Source organism: Peromyscus eremicus, chromosome 4 (genome assembly GCF_949786415.1).
Source record: "Peromyscus eremicus chromosome 4, PerEre_H2_v1, whole genome shotgun sequence".
Taxonomy (NCBI): Eukaryota; Metazoa; Chordata; class Mammalia; order Rodentia; family Cricetidae; genus Peromyscus; species Peromyscus eremicus.
Window position 1 is genome coordinate 69,633,784 of NC_081419.1, and position 20,122 is coordinate 69,653,905.

The following is a 20,122-nucleotide window of genomic DNA, read 5'->3' on the forward strand; positions in this document are numbered from 1 at the left end:
CCTCACCCTGACCATCCAGTGGCACAGTCACAGCTCAGGCTTCTGTTTGTGCTTTGAGACACGGTTACCATGGAGCCAAAGCTGGTCTCAAACTTGTGATGCTCCTGCCTCAGACTCTTGAGTGCTAAGATTATGCTCCTGGCTCATTGTGCCCACTTCTGTGGAGAAGCCCTGCTACAGAACTGAAAACGCCTCACAGACTAATGAAACTGAAGACGTGGAACTTTGGCCCTGTTAATTCCACAAGGCAACAAACAGCTCCATTTTCTCCTCTGCACAGGAAAGCGGCTAGCTGCTACAGCTAAGTGAAAACACGCCTCTGCGCGGGGTGGAATCTGGACTTTCACTTGGGGAGTGTGCTCAGCTTGTTCACCCCACAGGCATTTCCACATTCTTTACCTATATATATCCAAAGAATCACTGGAGACGATGTCCATAAAGAGCTAACTTGCCCCTGTAAAGTCTTTGATGGGGAAGTTTTAGAGAGTGATGAAAGCCAAGGAGGATGATATGGGGTACAGATGGAGGCCCAGAATGACTCACGGCTCTTCAACACACTCACTCACTTTTCCCCGTTTTAGGTGGAATCTGGGTAGCCAGTTCAGCTTTGACCAAAGGAGCCTCTACTTAAATGGTGCATTGCCATCCTAAGGCAGGGTGGAAGGGAATTCTGACCTCTCTTCACCTGTTCTGGAGAAGGGCTGTCCCAACCTCAGGCTCTGGCACTCCTGCTGGGCAGACAGACTGGAGTGCAGGAGCAGAGCCCTGCACACAGGCAACCTGTGTGTGATTTTAACCCTAGAAAGGCTGTGTTGAAAAACATGAGGACAGGTAGAAGAGGAAGAATGGAGCCTTAGGGCACACAGGAGAGAGGCCAGTGCTTCCAAAACAGCTCTCTCTCTGAGTCTCTGACTTGGATCTAGCTCTTCTACATAATTCCAGGTTGGAGAACTGAAAAGGCTGGACCAGACTGGCAGGCTCAGTGCAAGAGACCTGTCCCTTCAGATCCAATGACCCAAGCTCACTACCATCTCTGCCATACGCAGCTTTGTGATGGAGGCAAATTACCAATGCAGCCTTCATTTTTCTTGTTTTTGTAAAATGAGGGTGAGAGCAGCTTCCTCACAGGCTGTGATGAGAAACTGGAGAGGACACACGGGACACACTTAGCGCAGTCCCCACTTAGGACATGAGTGGCACTGGGTAGCAAGCCTTAAGGGCACTGTGACACCATCATCTTCACAGACAGATTCTTATGAAGCCCTGCAAACTCTGACTCTCTGCTAACTGGAAGGTCAGAGAGATGGACGTGGGGATGACCCTGTTGAAGCAGGAGGACACAATGTCACAGTAAGAAATCTCCAGGTCTAGTCCATGGCTCAGCCTGCACGGGGTCTCCTTTCCTTATTCCCTTACATTCTAAATGGAACAGACACCCGTGGATGCAGTGGCTAATCCTGTGACTGTAGCAGGCAGGTCAGAAATGTCACCTATTCATTCAGTGTAACCAGAAGGGCATGATTTATGGGGAAACCCCCCCCCCCCAATTTATGAAAACAAAGAGTGGAGCCAGGCGCCCTGTTAAGTCCATCAAATGGACTCTACTCCAGCCCAAAGAAGAGAGAGATCCCCTGTCCATGGGTTCTGAAAGTTTACTGATGGCGTTTTGCCCACACTAAGCATCAGGAGAGGTATAAACAAAGGGAATGTCTCTGCAACAAGGGCAAAGGTATGCAGTGTTCAGTGTGGCTGAAGTAAGCCCTGAACTGGCCACTGCAGAAGGGCTCATTTGAATAGTGCTTCCCTAAGACCTGACATCTCCATCCCAAAGCTGAGATCAATTAAGGGAGTATTGTCCCTGTTTCCTGCTGCTCCTTCTGAGCTAGCCATCCTGACATGCACAGCTATCCTCACCCTGCCCACTAAGAACTGTAACAGTTACAATACGAATTGGGGGTGGAGGGCAGCTCCTGATGTTAATTCAAACTTGAAATTGACTAAGACTAATGGCTGAATTTCTGAGAAGAATTATGTTGGAATTTTGATGGGAATTGCAATGAATCTGTGGATTGATTCTGGTAGTGTGGTGGCTCCCAAATGTTCCTGTGTTTGAACTCTTGGTGTCCAGTTGGTGGAACTATTTGGGAAGGATTAGAAAGTATGGACTCGTGGAAGGAAGTGTGTCACTGGGGGTGGACTGTGAGGCTTCGAAAGCCCATACCTTTCTAGTTGTCTCCCTTTCTGCCATATAGTTATCTCAACATGTAAGCTCTTAGCTACTGCTCAAGTGCAATGCCTGCTTGCCTTCTGCCATGCTCTCTGCCATGATGGTCATGAACTCTACCACCCCCCGAAACCATGAGCCCCAAATTAAATCTTCCTTTATAAGTTTCCTTGGCCATGGTGTCTCTTCATAGCAATAAAAAGGTAACTAAGACGCAGGATGGCCATTTTCACAATATTAATCCTATTAGTCTATGAGCACAGGAGATTTTTCCATCTTCTGGTGTCTTCTTCAATTCTTTCTTCAGCGTCTTAAAATTTCTATTTTACATGTTTTATACTTGCTTGGTTAGAGCTATCCCAGATAGTTTTTAGATGATGTTTATCTAGAAGCTTCACCCATATTAACTAGTGTTCACTGTACCGGGAAGTACTCTGCATACTACTAGAGGAGTAAAGTACTCAGCAATATCACCCAGCCATAAACTCTACAACCTACAACAGTGACCTGCCTGCAAGAGAGTGCGGCACGACAGTGGCATAAATGTGGTGGGAGTGACCAGCTGCTTTCTGATGGGCTTGAAGACCCACTCGATGAGGTGGAATCCGTATCTGGCACCGCTAAGCTGGCCAAGAACCTGAGACTAGATAAGTCATAGGTCAAGGGGAAAACCACATACTACTATCCTGCTAAAGGAATATAGCAATGAAAAGACTCCAAGTGACATACTGCTACACTGATAAATCAGTGCCTCGCTCAGCCCTCATCAGAGAAGCTTCTTTTTGCAGCAGATGGTAACTAATACCCACAACTAAGACCCACAACTGAACAATATACAGAAAGTGAAAGACTTCAGAGCACTCAGTCCTCTATGGGATTCTTCCTCGAAGCCCTCCCCTCAAGGCTCAGAGATCCCTGTGGAAGAGGAGGCAGAAAGACTGTGACAAAGGTGATGGATGACTCCAAGGAAACAGTGTCTTCCAGACACCACAGGACTGACGCACATCTGGACTCACAGAGACTGTGGCAGCACGCACACGGCCTGCACAGGTTCAAGCCAGACAGGATCCCATCACTGAGAGGGAGAAGTGGAGGTAGGCGCCCACTCTAACCAAGAGGCTATCTGCAACTGATGCCCACTGGCAAAGGAAAAAAAGAGTTTTCTTCAGTGGAGTCTCACTGGGTATATAGACTGTACTCAGGGCAGGCCCCATACCCAGGAATATCTGGACAACACAAGGCAAACTCATTGGCATTCTTGTAGATCTGTCGTCTCATTTTATTTTGTCTCAGCACTTTTCTTGTCTTACTGGTCTTTGCTTTTTTATCTTGACTTCTATTTCTGTGTGTGTGTGTCCCTTGTGTTGTTGTTGTTTGTTTTGTTGTTTGTTTTAAAGAGAAAGAGAGAAAGAAAAGGAACATACATTTGGATTGGTAGGGAGACAGGGAGGATCTGGGAAGAACTGGGGAAGGAGAAAAACAAGATCAAAATATATCCTATAGAAATCTGTTTTGGTTTTTTTTTAAGTTATCAAACAAACAAAAACCCTAAAGGTTGAATTACACCTAGCCAAAACGTGCATGGCTAAGCAAATATTCTCTATATTCATCAAGTCTAGAGCTGAAGAGCTGGGAAAGAGGAGGGTGGTGGTCTTTTTCTTTTGACACACCTCAAAAATGATGTGCAGAAAACTCATTGGAAATTCTATTGCCTAGCCTACATACTTATTTAAACTTTAAACCTAGCAATTTAGACTTAACTGTAACCCAAAGTTGAAAGGATCTGATTGAATTGGAAAAAAAAAAATTGGGGAAGGAGTAGATTGCTGTCTTTGCTAATCCACCCAGCAGCAGACATGCTAACCACAATATTTATCTTAGCAAATGTAGAGAAAGTGAAAAACATCACATTCACCTCTAAGATTCAAAGCCTTAAGCTTGTCTGTTTCTTTTTTTTTTTTTTTTAACACGTAGATGAAAAATCTGATGCCTGAACTGACACAAAGACCACAGTTGACAGCCCCACTTACCAACTGAACAAACACCCTATGGGAGATTAGATGTGGCCATGTTCTCCCTGAACAACCACACTGTCGAAGGCAGAGCCCTGACCTAAAACTATCCACAAAAACAGCCAGTCCAGCTGACACACACCACAAACTAGAACTCATCAGGCTCTTTCCTCCTTAGGACCAAAGTATTCAAAAATTAAACTAAACTCATGGTCATAATATTAACCACTATATTTTAGTAAGGTCTACCAAAAACTAACAGGGCTACCCTGCTCCAAACGCAGGGCCTCACTCTGCCTCTCATCTCGCAGTGCTGAGGCTGGAAGCCAACAGCCTCTTCTTTCATACCTGCCCCCAGAGAAGTGACTCAGACCCAGCTCATCAAAGTGGCTACAGGGAGAAGTCTATCTGGCAGGCTTTACGTTCTATGTTGTTTTTTTACTGACAGATGACAACTGTGTGTGCTTATGGGGCACAGAGTGATCGCTCAGTACATATTTGGCCAGTGGAAGGATCCAATCAGTCACCGGCATCTCTATCACCAGCCAGGAGAGTCTGTACTTGGCCTTGTGGGTAGGACTGAAGGATGGGGCTGGGTGGCTATCCTTTAAGAGACAAGAGCAAATACATGCACATGAATTCAGAGTGAAAGGGGTATCTTCCTTCTTAAAGCAGGAGATCCTCTGTAAGTGAAGAGGAGGACAGTTAGCAATGCAGGACCTGGACCTCCAGTCCACTTCTTTGGGGAAAGGCGGCTACAACTCACAAAGCCAAGAGTCCCAGAGATGCTCTCTCTAATCCCTGCCCTCATCTTTTAAATTTTCTTTTATGGTTCCCTTCCCTAGTCATTCTTGTACTTCCATCTTAGATTATGTCAACACCTTCTTACCTCATACACCCTTTCTTCTCCATCATCATCTTTATCATCACCACCACCATTATCACCATCATCATCCCATCCCATCACCATCACCAACCACCACCACCACCATCACTACCATTATCATCATCATCATTACCACCATCATCATCACCACCATCATCACCACCACCATCACTAATCATCATCACTATCACCACCACCACCACCACCACCACCACCACCACCACCACCATCATCATCATCATCACTGAGGATAGGATTTTAGTAGTGCTCCACCACATCAAGCATTCCTTTCTTATTAAAAATCAGCCAAACAAAACAGACATTTTGAAAACTGATCATGTTATAGTAACAAGGTTAAAACAAGCAAACAAACAAAAAAGCCGAGCGGTGGTGGCACACACCTTTAATCCCAGCACTCGGGAGGCAGAGCCAGGCAGATCTTTGTGAGTTCTACAGAGCGAGATCCAGGAAAGGCACAAAGCTACACAGAGAAACCCTGTCTTGAAAAACCAAAAAAAAAAAAAAAAAAAAAGAAAAAAGAAAAACAAAAAAACACCTAGCATAATAAAAAAGCAGCTATGCTTTTGGACATCACATAGGGCTATTATTTAAAAGAGCTATTTAGTGGGCCAGGGAGATGGCTCAGAAAGTAAAAGCCCTTTTTAAACAACAAGACCACCTGAGTTTGATCCCAGGAATTCATGTGAAAATGGTATTTGAGTTGGTGAGACGGTCAGTCAGTAAAGGTGCTTGTCACCTAGCCTAAGCATTTGAGCTTGGTCTTCCAGACCCAAATGGTAGAAGGACACAGTCTTGCCAGTTATGCTCTGACCTTCACACACATGCCATGGCAAATAGACAGACAGACAGACAGATACACACACACACACACACACACTAAACACACATATACTAAAGTTGTCCTCAGACCTCTACATGAGTGCTGTGGCACACATGTACCTGCATACACATACGTTATCATAACACACACAATAAATAAAGTTTAAAAAAAATTAAAAGCTCAAATTAAATTACTCAAATTGTGGCTCCTCAAACCTAAAAAGAGCACATGACTCTTTCAGAGACTAAACATGCCACAGAGTACATTTTTAAAAAATCGCCTGAGTCTGCTGCTCTGAGTGACTGTTTCTGTCTGGAAGTGTCCAGAAAATTCTGAGTTGCCTCAGAGAGAGAAATAAGGCTGTCTCCCAGCCTGGACTCTCTGTCTACCACTGGTGGTTTCCAGGGCTAGCCATCATGACTTCAGTGTAAGCAGTTAAAGGGACTGGCCGTAAAAAGCACAGGTACTACTGTCAGGCAATAAACTAGACCTTATCGGTGACAGCGGTGCACATTACAAACTTCAAACTCATTCCTTGCTCTAATCCATCAGAAACTTCCTGGCTTTAATAGGCTCTAAATGGCAGGAGCTTTGAAGTCCTGGGATTAGGGTCAGGAACAGACAGGCTGAATGAGAGGCTAAATGCAGGTGGGAAGAACTCCTGTGCGTCCTGAATTAAAAACAAATCCAATTAATCAAACAGGCCTCAACCCTAGCTGCTGCAGCAGATGACAGGGATGGCCAAGGCAGGGGACAAAGTGATGCACAACTGGCCAGTTCCTGTGAGAAGCCACTTTGGGCTGCAAGGCTCCAAGGGCTGGGCAGCTGACCTCCCAACCAGAACAGGAGCTATCTTTCTGTTTTGTTTTGTTTTCTTGAAGGAGGGCTCAATATCAGAACAGAGATAAGGGAGCAGAAAACTAATGCCCTTTAAACTGAGTTTTCATGTAAACAAATCGGCTGGGATGGCGGAGGGAAGCTGAGGCCTGTTTTCCCAAGGCGGATAGCCTTTGATCCCCTTGACTCCTAAGCTCTCAAACACTTGTGGCTCAGAGCATGCCAGGGCACAGAGTTCACTGGGCCACCCTAGAATCCGAGGGTGAAATGACTCAGAAGGGCAGGGTCAGGTTGCCTTAGCCTGGCAGTGATGTTGGCAGAGGATAGGAGCATGTATCCACCCAAAGCCAGTGCAGCCAAAGGGTGCAGGAAAGCCCTAAATGGGCCTTTCCCAAGCACGGTACCTCTTCATTCTTCTTACCTTCTGGGGGGTTTTTATTCTGATTGTTCCAGACCACCAGCAGCTTGGAAAGACTGGGCACCTTGGACACCTCGGTGATGACCCGGAAGAGGCTCTCCACGCGGTCGTAGGTGAGGACGATGGCGGTGAAGCCTTGTGACTGTGGTGGGATCAGCGGGAGGAAGAGAGGGTTGCTCACACTAGTCCACTTCTGCAAGAGGACAGGAAGGTGTGGATCAGAGAAGCGACAGCAATAGCAGTAAGAGCTAAGCCACTGTTCCAAGCGTCCCCTCCACACCGTCTGCACCACTGCAAAGGGCACAGAACACCTGAGCTGAGAAGACACTTCCACACAGCAGATTTAAAGCACACATCTACCTCCGTTTCTTCCCTAAACCACTGAGGTGGCAGTTGATGACTAGAAAAGAATATGACTCTACAATGGCAGGGAGCTGGAAGAAGAGCTGAAAGGCTGAGCGGACTGGAGAGGGCCACAGGGCGGAGTGGGGATGCCCACCTGTACCAGCCAGGGGTGGCGCTTGTGAGGGGAAGCTCAGAGCTCAGGACTCGAACTCTGTGTAGAGGTGCTGAAAGCCAAGCTGGTTAAAAAGCTGTGTCAGGAAGTGGGACTCCAGGTCACAAACCCCCCATTTTACCCACTCAGCCAGGTTGATTCTCTGTGGAAATGGACGGGATCTCCAGACAGGCACACAGGCATGGGAGGCAAACTCAGTTTAAAACTCCATTGTTAGGAGGAGCCCTGCGGCTGCCTTCCCTGCTCCGTTCCCAGCCATGTGGCTGTCTTGGCACCTCCAGCTCCCAGGGAAGCCCTCAGGCAGTACTCAGTCCACAAAGACCTTCTGATCAGCTTTTAGCGGCTCCCTCTTAATCACGAACAGATTCTAGAATCACAGACAGCTCAAGAACATCTTCAGCAGAAGTGGCACAGACCGAAGGAATAGACAAAGCTCAGAGCAGACAGACAATGGATGCACAGAACCAAGTTAAGACAACAAATGATATCCCCAGGGAGAGAAGAGCTTTCACCCATGAAAAAGCAATTTTTATTTTAAAATATCTATCAAAGATCGGAAAGAACTCTTGGATGTTAAAAACCACAAGAGATTTGTGTGTGTGTGTGTGTGTGTGTGTGTGTGTGTGTGTGTGTGTGTGTGTAAGGGTGAGATTTCTAAGCTAAAAGATGGTAAAATATTCCAAGCCAGTAAAAAAAAAAAAAAAAAAAAAAAGGAAAAATAAGACAGAAAAGAAAAAAAAAGCAGGGTGGTCCAACATCCATTTAATAGGCTGTCCCGGGAGGGGGGGTATAAAAACTCCAAACCACAGAATATGAAAAAATGAACCTATCAAAGAAATTAAGCATGGTCTCAGTACATGATGGGAGAGGCAAAAGCTTCAGACTGCAATGGACCAAGAAAGAACAAACTCAGGGACATATAAAACAGAGAGAGAAATAAACAAAACAAAGAAGCAAGCCCCATTTCTGCACGGGGGAAGCAGGGCCACTCTCGGCACAGGTGAGGAGTTCTGAACAGGAATTCACTAGACTAGTCATAAAAATCTCTCCATAAATTAGAAATTTGGTCAAAATAGAGTTTTGAAAGTAAGAGGAAAAGGTAATAAAATACAATCTTTTACCTACCATTAGAATGTTCAATAGTTTAAATAGAACAACAGAAGTGAGAATTCTGCTCCGCTAGTGACAGGTAAGAAACTATTACTAAGATGATCTTATACATTTTTAGAGCTTCCTTGGAAAGAACTCATGTTCTCTACATCCCACCCATTTCAAGAACACGGCAAGGCCTGCGGAGATGGCTCTGTAGGTAAGAGTGCTGAGCAGGCATGAGGACATCCCTGGAACCCATCGAAAAAGCTGGGCACACGCACACGCACCTGTAGGCTCAGTGCTGTGGGTAACTGACACTGAAGGACCCCTGGGGCTTGCCAGCTACCTAGGACAGCTAAAAAGGAGAGCCCAGGCTCAGTGAGAGACCCTGTCCCAGGGCCATAAGACAGAGTGGAGATAAACACACACACACACACACACACACACACACACACACACACACACACACACGCCTCTGACATCCTCATCTGGCTTCTGTATTTGAAAATAGGCATGTGCATCCCATTCTTCTTCTCACCCCTAGGTGCACACACATACACTACACATACACAGAATACAATGGTTCTTGTATATTACATTATTAAAAACAAACTATGATAAAATATGCAACATTTCCCACCTAAGTGACTTGTAAGTATACAATCAGTGTTATTAACTAGACCCACAATCGTATGTTAGCATGTTAACAGCCCAGAACAGCAGTCTCCATCGGGAGGAGAATGTGGAAAGTCCCATCTGTCATGCTGGCTGCCCTAAACTTCCCTACAGCCCTTAGACTCTGGATTCCCAAGGTGCCCTATCAATCTCATCTATGCCACTGATGGACACCCATCACCACATGTGATAACAGCTGTCTGCCAGATGTGACAGCGCGGGCTAGGAAATGTACACAAACACATGGAGTACACATGGGACGGAGACTCAAAGAGTCTGAATGGGATTCCTGCAGCCCTAATATGACCAGGATATTAAAGCCTATATAGCCAGAGATGGCCATCATTAGACTTCACAGCTGAGAGAGCCATGACATCATAGTGACTCTGAGCTGCAGTCTGAGGACAGTGGCTGATGTTAGAATCCAAACCCTAGAATCTTTCTACCTCTGCCTCAAGTCTCATCCTTCATCTTGTCCTGACTTCTATGGAACTGAAAAGTTAGCAGGTGGCCTTATTCTTAAGTCACAGGTACTCCTCCAGGACCATTCATGTATTCTCTGCCATTACCATCCCTACTCACATGCCCAGAAATTATAAGCCTTAAGGTCTACTTGAAAAACACAATTTGAAAAACGAGAAGAAAAAGGGGGTGGTGCTCTTTAAAAGAAGCATGTAAGACCACCTAATGTGCGGAACTAGGCAAGACTCACCGAGCGGCACCTAAGTGCCATGCACAGGGTTTCACATCCCTTAGCTCATTTGAAACTCGAAACACCAAGACAGGGTTGTTCTTATCACAGGTAACGGATTTTCAGGGCTAGAGACCATAAATTGTGTTCAAGATCTAACCTGTCAGTGATGGAACCTAAACAGCCCAGGCATCTTGACTCTGGAACACCAGCCCCTCCCACTTTCTACAAACAGACTCAGCTGGGCGGACTTTAGGAAGCAGAGGGGAAAGGGATGCCAGCGTTTGCTATATATCTACCTCCTCACTAAGACACAAGTCCTGAAAATTCTTGATCCCTATTATCAATTCTGGGCCAATAAACGAGAATCTATCCCCAAGAACCTTGACTGCAGAATACAAAAACACACCACACATACAACCCTGAGACAAAGTGGTCACATAAATTTACCAAGGTAAATATGCCACAGACGCAGAAGGAAAAACAATTAGAACAACAAAACAAGGTCTGTGCTGTGGGAGGAGGAAGGAGAATGCCAATGCACTTGGACGCCTGCGCAGCATGGAGAGAAGGAGGCCCAGAGGCATGCAAAGCCAGCTTCAGAGGGTAGGTGCCCTGGAATTTAACCCAGGCACCCTGAGGGCACCTGGCTCTGATTTCAAGGTGCTGCCAGGAAAAGGAGTCCTCTCTGGTGAGGTGGCAGATTTCGTCCCAGGTGTCTTTAGGAAGTGTGGTCACGGAAGGGAAGGAGGAAAGGGGCAGTTTGCTGGGAAGAACTGCCATTTCCCACACTGCGGGCCTGTATCCCAAACAGGGCTGGAGCACCGGCGAGGCAGCACATGGCGGGCAGATGGAAAGGAGCTTAGTGGACTGAAATCTCGCCAGCCCTTTCCTGGAACTCCGGAGACTAAGATGAGCAAGGAGGCGCATGTGAGCTCCAGATCCATCAGAGACAGACACCACTCTACTGTGGACACACTGCCAGGGCTCACTCAGTGACTCCCAGGGTGAGTCAGCACATTTGGAGTGAGTCTGGGACTCAGAAGGCCTCAACCTACGTAGGCTTTCTCTTTCCTAACAGCTGTGCAACTTGGGCAAAGTATTTCATGTCTTCTGTGCCTCAGTTTCTCTATTAAGTCCTCACGACATTGCTGTTACCTTTCTAGGAGGTGGTACTTGGCACAAAAGAGGGACATACAGTCCTGGGCATCCACAGACACTGGGGTGGTGAAGCCAATGGCTGATCTTGCAGAGCTGTTCTTTACATGTCTCCAAAGAGGGGCAGTCTAAGCAACCTCAGGTCTCTCTCAGCACTGAGTCTATGTGAAATCACGCCTCCTCTCCAGCATCCCCAGCATTCCCCAATGTCCTGCTTTACCTGAATTCTACCCTGGCTACTCCTCCAAATATACTATTTTTATTTCCATGATTTGTTCTTTCCCTTCGGAGCCTCTGTTTTAAGCACACTGAAGGCTCTGTGAGGGTAGGAGAGCCAGTGCCTGTGACAGTGTCCGGTGCTACTAAAAAAGCTGGAGAACAGAAGATTCAGATCCGATGACCCAGGCCCCACTCCATTTGTCCTCTATGCAGAGACAAGCAGCCCGGATTTTAAAATAGTTTCTGACTTGATTAATTCATCTTAGAAGTACTTTCCAAGAATCTCACCATGTTCAGAATAGGATTTTATTGTAATATTTAAATGAAGCAGAGGCCTTGGCATTGATTAGTGTTATGACATAAAACATATTTCTGTCAGCAGCTGTTTCCTCCTTCTTAAGAACGGGACTGTGACAGTACCTATTTCCCTGCGGAATGATATTTAAATGAGGTTGTGGATGCCAACACTTAGGACAGAAAGCATGGCTATTAGTTTAAAGCAAACACGAAACATACACTGATCCTCCCACTGTGTCTTTCTGTCTGCCACAGTGAGTTGGCAACGCACAAACTATTCCTACCAGTGTGGCTTCAGGAACAAATTCATTATGTCTCCATTTCCTAATCGTATTCTTCAAGCCTAGATCAGTGTTCAAAATGCAAAGATGAACACATTCCTCACTTGGTGGGAAAGACAGCAGGGTGGAGTGATAAATCACAATGCCAAAGAGCAGGCAGGATAACAGGGTACCAAACAGGAGTCCACCTCAGCAAGCAGAGATCCAACAACACCCCTTCCCCTGGGGAGGCAAGCTGCAGGAGGGACAGGCAGGGGAGGATCCAACTGCAGAGCTTAGGCAGAGAGTTCAGCAGACATGGGGGACCCAGGGTCCTGCGGGGTGATGTGTGAAGGGGGAGATCAGAATGGCTGAAGGCACAGAATGAGAAGGAGAAGCTTCTTATGCCAGGCCTTTCAGTGCTACAACTGCCTTATTTAATGCTTCTTTTGAGGCTTTCTTCTCCTGAGTGGTGTTTTCCTGATGAATGAACATGGCTACCTCTAAAGATCACAGGTAGGGAGCCCGGGCACGCAATGGGCTTCTGCACCAAGTGCCACCCCCTCCTTAAACATAATCTCATTTGGCTGCAGAGCTCAGCAGCAGGGTGGAGAAAAGGCACCTTTTAATTGGGGCTCATGCCTTCACAGAAGCTCTGTGCTGCTGGGGTAAGGTCAACAAACCAAACCCAGAGAAATATCCCAGTGGAGAGGGACATTTCAAAAAATGGCATTTAGTCACCTCTGAAATACCTTTCAGGACTGACCCCTGCTGGCTGGTCACAGAGAGTGTCTACAGTCTGGGACCTCTTGACCCCACTTTCTGCAGGAAATCAGGCAAATTTAAACCTCCATAATTTACTCAAGACTCTGGCTTCTGCCAGGAAAGAGCAAACAATGCTGGCAATTAACCCTGGTGGCTGATGAAGTCTCCACTATGGCAAGATGTGCCCAGCAGTGGGGACAGGAAAGAAGGCAAAGCCATCTTGACTTAGGACGGTAGGTACCAAGGCAATTTCCAAACCTATCATATTACAAGAAACTGCTCACTCAGACATATCAGAAGATGGATGAAGAAGTAGGTGTTATTTTAACAAAGCGCTGGCTTTGGCCAAAATGCCTGGCTCTTCTCTCACCCATCCTTCCACTCTGCTCGTCTCACCCCTACAATGGAATATTTGCTCTGCAGGTTCCATGAAGAAACTCCCATGGCTAAGCTGAAGCCACACTAAAGTAGACTATGATAGCCATGCTGACTGTCCAGTCTCAGTGTCAGCCAGAGGGAAGTGCTTGCCTTCATTTCAGTGCAAGGCTTGAGGCTCCTTCCTAACTCGGGCTTCAGGATGCCTTGCAAGGGAGGCCAAGGGAGACTGAGGTTATTAAAGTCAAGGGCAATCAAATGGTTTCTCCTTCAAAAGACTCAAACTCAGGTGACAAGCTTGCACATGGAGGAAGCTGTCCCAGTCCCTTGGCAGCCCTGTCCTGGAGTTCTTAGACTCAAAGATTATGGTAGCCCAAAGCCATCTTGATCATGGTTACTGTGCAGAAACAAAATGGCCTTTGCCAGCCATTCTGAAATGCTCATGCTGGGTTCACTTGGGGACTATAAGGATCAGGAGGGAGAAAGCCATATTTCATGACCAATTACAGGCCTCTGTCAATCTGACCAATCCCAATACCAGCAGAGGAGAAGCCAAGGACCACTGGAAACCCAATTCCCATTGCTCACCATGTCAGAGATGCTTTACATCCCTCTGTATAACTTCATGCAGAAACAAGAGACTTGGACAGATATTTGAGTCAGCCTATATTTGATGTAAACAGGGGTATTTTCCTGAGTGAAAAGTGAGACGTCAGTGAAGAGAGGAAGAGAGGACCGGCCGGCTGCTACACAGAAGCCTGGAGCCCCTGTAATGAGCAGCCTTACCTATTCCTACCTTGATAGAAAGGGCAGTCTTGTTGGTTGTTTTGAAGTTATCAACCCTTACCTCAATGTGGTTTCAATTATGAATTACCAGACTAAAGGGGGGGTGGGAGAAAGCTTTGATTTATTCTTTTTTGCTCCAATTATGCATGATGTGTTTCCACAGAAGACTTTGAAAAGTATTTCATCATGCCTCTTATCCTGCAGTGGTCAAAGGGCAACACTGACAGGAGTTAACCCTTTCCTGCCTCACCCAGGTTCAAAGAGACTATGGGTGGATGTGGGCCAAGGCCTCCGAAGCAAAGGAAGCACTGAGAGGGTTAAGAGTTTGCATCACATTACTCGCTTGCACAAGGGTGGTGTCCCCTGTCTGAAATGGTGAGATGATATTTATGTTAATGGTTACTGGGAGATATGAAAGGGGCAATCAGTAATGTGGCCCATGCTGCCTTAACCATTAAACCTCTAGGGCCCTGACTACCCACAGCTCTCTTCCAGAGTGTGCTGACGGGCCCAAGTCCATCTTCAATCAAGAGTTCTTAGTTCATAGAGGAAGGATTTGAAGACAAGTCTGGAGTCAACCTGCTGCCTCCCAAATAATAACTGCTTGTTCTGGAAAACAAGAATAATGCCAAGGGCCAAATTTCACTGATGTCACATGAGGCAGATCCATGGAAGATGAAGATCAAAGGCCAGAGGCCTAAGACAACTGTCAGCTCTGAGGACAGCGGCTGCCAGTCTGCAGTTCCTGCTGCCCTCTCCAGGCACTTCTTTCTGACATCTGGCCACATGTGCCTCCCTTTCTATGTCTGAAGACATTGAGAGCCACAGTGACAAGGGCAAATTCAAACATTTTTTTTGTCATCTAGATGTATAAGATCTTCTTCTTTGGAGACTGGGCTCTCGATGGCCTCCTATCCATCTTTATTTGGATAATCTGCCTGTGGTTTGTTGGTCTTCCTGGGTCTGAGGCCTGGCATCCTATAATAGTCCTGCAAACTCTCAGCCATCATCTTTGCTAAAACGCCTCCTACTTCTCTCCTCCTGCAGCTCCAATTGTCAGCTGTCTACCTCTGTTCTCCACAGCACTTCACAGTGTCCACCTGTCTCTCAGAGTTACGTTCCATCCACTTCTTTGGATCTAATCCTCTAGTCTAAACTGGAAGTCTCAATAGCTCAGTTTCTGCTGCTCTCACTCGGCCTTCAGGAGTTTGTGGTTTCTAATGGTGACTAGAACTTTACTGAAAGGATTGAGACCCAGACTGAGGATAAATTCCTCAAGACAGGGTCTGAGTGTCACCAACATGCTTTCTCCGGTTCCCCCACAAAGCTTATTTGGACTAGCCTCATGGTGTGAATTTGGCCCACAGCCCACATGGAGTGGGGTGGCTTGTGAGCACAGCTCTCAGTACTGGGCCAATCTAGGCAGGTCACTTCTTCATGTCACCGAAACACAGCTCTCCACATCTTGATGTAGGGGGAATCACAGGTGACAAATACTGTTCTCCATCCCCCATTTCACACAGTGATCAGGTGGAATCTTCCAATCACCAAATAACAGATTTCCATAGTGAACATTTGATATGTACCCATCCTCCCAGGGCACCAAGGCTGGTTTATTTTGCGGGCTCAGCTTCCTTTCATGCCAGCTCAGCAACAAGTTAAAACCGACCCATAATACTTATCTGGTATTATCTTAGTTACTCAGCTGGGAGAAACCTTTCTATATTTACATGGTAAAGTTAGTCATGTACCACCATATTCCTTATTTAATTTGAGGGCCAAGTGTGTGCATAAGCTGAAAATAATTCTCATGAGAATTTGGTAGTAATTATATCAGTTGAAATGATGGACAGAGAATTTGCACATAGGATAAGCCTTATACTTCTTCAGACCTCTGTTTCCTCACTGGAAAAGTGAGATGATACAGCCATATGAAGGATGTTGGTGAGGACGAGTGTGTAGTGCTAGGGATCATAGGGTTTCATGCATTGTAGGCACACTACCACTGAACTACATCCTAGCCCAGGAGAAAGGTCCTGAAATAAATATGTCTCCCTTCCTTCACTTGTAAGAACTGAGTGAGCAGAACGCTGCTGTTGGGGGTATAAGGACTAGACAACAGAAAGTATGTAAGACAATCACCTGAATACAAAGAATATCCCTCTGCAAATTTCAATTTTCCTCTACAGAGTCCCATCCAATTCTAAATTCATGTTTCTGTGGTGATATATTGTGTACCCTAATAAATTTGCCTGAAGATCAGAGAACAGAACAGCCTCTAGATTAAACATAGAAGCCAGGCAGTGGTGGCACACACCTTTAATCCTATCACTCAGGAGGCAGAGATCTGTCTGGATCTCTGTGAGTTCAAAGCCACCCTGGACTACATGAGACACAGTCTAGGAGAAAAACAGAGCCAGGCAGTGGTGGCACACACCTTTAATCCCAATACTTGGGAGTCACATGCCTTTAATCCCAGCACTAGGAAAGTTCAGACAGGAAATGATATATATGGCGGAGAAAGGTATATAAGTTGTGGGGAGACCGGAGCTAAAGTCTTTTGGCTGAGGAGGCTTTTCAGGCTGAGGAGTCCTAGAGGCAAGAGGTGGCTTGTTCCTTTGCCTCTCTGATCCTTCAGCATTTACCCCAATATCTGGTACCAGTTTTGTTTTTTTTTCTTAGTTTTTTTTTTTTTTTAAAGACCATTCAGCAATTTGTGTTACATGTTTCCACATGATAAAGCACTATACAGCCTGACCTCTGTGTCTGTGGACCTTGCATACCAATATTCGACAAACTGGATTGAAAATACTTGAGAGAAACACTGAATCTGTAAGAACGAGTAGAGATTTTCCTTTCCTTCTCTTATTCCCTGAGCAGTAAAGGAAACTGATTTTCTCAAAGCACTCACACTGAATCAAGCATTAAAAGCAATCTAGAGATTATCTGTCTATAAGAAAACGTGCACAGATTTGTGCAATTACACCACTTTACACCAGGGACTTAACCATCAGTGGGTTTTAGTATCCATGGGGACCCTGGGACCAATCCCCCACAGATGCTGAGGCTCAGCTGCATTAGTGGCTGGCTACAACAGTAACAACTTTTTAAAGTACTGTGCCATTTATAAAGATTCTTCCTTGCAAATTATACCTCTAATTTTTCATAATCATCCTACTTAAGAATCATCCCACACGATTCCCCCTTTACAAAGATAATGAATTTCAAAGAGGGAGGAAACCTACTCAAGGTCAAACTAGTGAACGCTCTTGAACTCAGGTCTGATTCCAAAGTGTTGTTTTCTATGAAAGTTCAGGCACCAACAAGTAATCAGGAATTAACTGCAATACTCCTCGGCAGCTATTAGCATCCCTAAGCCCAGCCCTACAGACATCAAACTGCTGCTGAGGGAGAGAGTCCCTCAGTCACCTCAAGTCACTCAGACCGTGAGCAGTAAAGGAGGCTTAAAATGCACAGTTCAAAATGTCTGGGTCGCACTTAGCTTACTGAAGGCTTGGGGGTTAAACCCACCTGCCTGCCTCTTGAAAATTCCTGCTATTAGCTGAGGCTTGGCCACTTCAATCTCTTCTCTATACAGCTCCGAATTTTGCATCTGGCCAGATGCCTACTCTTCGTTTACAGTGCCAAACTACTGTCAAGAAGAGCAGGAAGGGTGGCCACTGATTGCTTTTCAGGTAGTAGAGGAAAAAGTTGACATTTCATCTTCCTATTTCTTGGAAAGGAAGGCAGTCATTTATAAGAACCCTCATCTGGCTGTGGCCTCCATCGGCGGGATGGACAGAAGCCAGTGAAACAGCTCAACATAAGCCATATTAAAAGAATTTGGAATGAGCAAAGAGAGGATTCCAGATGTTAATACTTTCAATAATTCATGAGTTATAACAGCCTGCAAGCAATAAATTTCACTAAATATATCTATGATATGACTGCTTAAGATATTGGCAAAGATAACAATCATTGATTTTATTGGTTTACAATTTGATGTATCAAAAATAACAATTCCACTGTTTGACAGGGATACTGCACAAGATTTGGATGAGTTTGAAAACAAAGTCTTCACACACAATCATCACCCCCTGACCCATCACTTCACGAGGATCCTGACTGACAGAGCAGCTGAAAGAAAGACCTCCACGAAAAAACTCATAATTTACTTGATTCCAACAAACAAGGCTCACTGACAGTCCAAAGAGAGCAATTGAGTCCACTAAACCACTACTTCTTATGAGAGGGTAAGCAAGTGGACAATCTCACCTAAAACTATCCCATGCTTGCAAAGTTCCAGTAGTTTGAAAGAACCCATGTGTAGACTCGTGTGCTGGCAGCCCATTGGCTCTATCAGCGAGCTCGGCTGTGAGGTGGGAAGATTTCACAGGCACTCTTGGGAATGATTAAATTACAGCTCCTGACATCTGAGCTCAAAGCACCACCACAGTTATGAGCAAGAAAATCAGAGTTTTTGTATGGCTGTGAGCAGACAAGAGTGCACCCGGGGAGAGCTGGGAAGGTGGAAGGAAGGAGTAGCCTTCCCAACACAGCCATTGCTTAATGCGCTGGAATTTCACTAAGGTGCGTGTTTTGTCTACTGTATTTTCCTGTTTCTCCTTGGGGGGAAAGAGAGAAGGCATGAACCCGCAGGGCAAAAAGGAGACAATGATGGATCGGGGTCTGACAAAGTTTTGGAAGCTGAAACACACAGAGTCTTTCTTTTCAAAAATCCTCTTCCTGTAAAACACATAAAAATCTAGGATGAAATATAACAAACTTCTTTTTCAACCTGCAGCTGAGGCTGCAGGAAAAGGGAACCCCCTGGGTCCAAGAACAAAGCAGCAGAAACTCAAGGGAAGTGGTAGGCACTGGAGCTGTGGGCACAGCGGCACCCAGAAGGGCAGAGGCTACGTGCAACGATGCTCAGCTTCAGTGGCTTGGAGGCCAGAGAGGGAGAGAGTGGGAGGGAGACTTGGACACTAGGCCTGTGTGACCAATGAAGGAAGAGGAGCAGGAAAAGCCACCCGCTAGGAGACACAAGCAACAGAACACATGCACTCCTCTTTCTAGACCTGAGCTTGGGGTGGTGACAGATATTCCTCTCGGGAAAGTTTAATGGAAGGTAGCCTGCATGCAGGTTTGGGTTTAGCAGGGTCTATGTGAAGTTCAGATACTTCAGCTGAGGAGCTGCTGTGGGAAAGTGATTTATCTCTATGCTGCCTCAAGAGTACCTGAAGAAGCATTAATTTATTAACTAATAAACTAATAATAAAGAAATGAATGAAGTAAAACAGAGTGAAAAGCAAGTCCCCTCTTAGCCCAATTTGTAACAAAGTAGAAACACAGAAAACCTCATCAAAGGTAAACTAACTCACACTCCAAAATTATAAGGACTAAGGAACTAATACAACCAAAGACAAAAAAATGTCAGGTGACCAATGACAAGAGGAGGCCGCACAGGAACTCGGAACTGGAGCGGCAGACTGTGAAGTAAATGTCTCAGATGCTTCAAGACATAAAAGAAACTAAACGGAGTCAGATGGGTTCAGAGTTCAAGGTCAGCTTAGGGTAGAGCGTGAGACCCTGTCTTAAAAATAAAAACATAAGGGCCAAGAAGACGGATTTGATTAAAGTACCCATAATGAGTTCCTACCAATAACCACTGAATTTTAAAACACAATGGGTAGATAAAAACATGCCTTAGTCACAGCTGAAGAAAACAGGAAAATGGCTGTGAAAACATTCTCCAGCATGAGAGATATGAAAATGTGGAAAATCTGGGAAATAAAACCAAACCAACAAACAGACAACAAAGGCAGAAGGAAAAAAGTTGCACACAAATTTATCTAGACTCTAGAAGGAGTGATGAGTGAGGAATACAGATATTTAGCATTCATAGACAAGACGATGGGAAATTTCCCAAATAACCGGTGACATGACGCTCAGGTTAAAGAGAAAACTCAGCCTCAAAAGCAGAACCACGGGCCGCCTGCTCCGGTGGGATCCACATGGGACTCAAACTAGAGGATGCAAACTTGAAAATAGAAGGATATTTACAGT

The 20,122-nt window shown here is 45.6% G+C and overlaps 1 protein-coding gene across 2 annotated transcripts in view; it reads right to left on the reverse strand.

The window, feature by feature from the left end:
* The window catches only part of Ext2 (exostosin glycosyltransferase 2), a 136,368-nt gene that overhangs the window by 37,289 nt on the left and 78,957 nt on the right, over positions 1 to 20,122 (reverse strand). For both annotated transcript variants that reach the window (XM_059260985.1, XM_059260984.1), the window contains one exon: positions 7,222 to 7,411. In XM_059260985.1, coding sequence (XP_059116968.1) covers positions 7,222 to 7,411 — 190 coding nt within the window. The remainder of the gene's footprint in view (positions 1 to 7,221; positions 7,412 to 20,122) is intronic.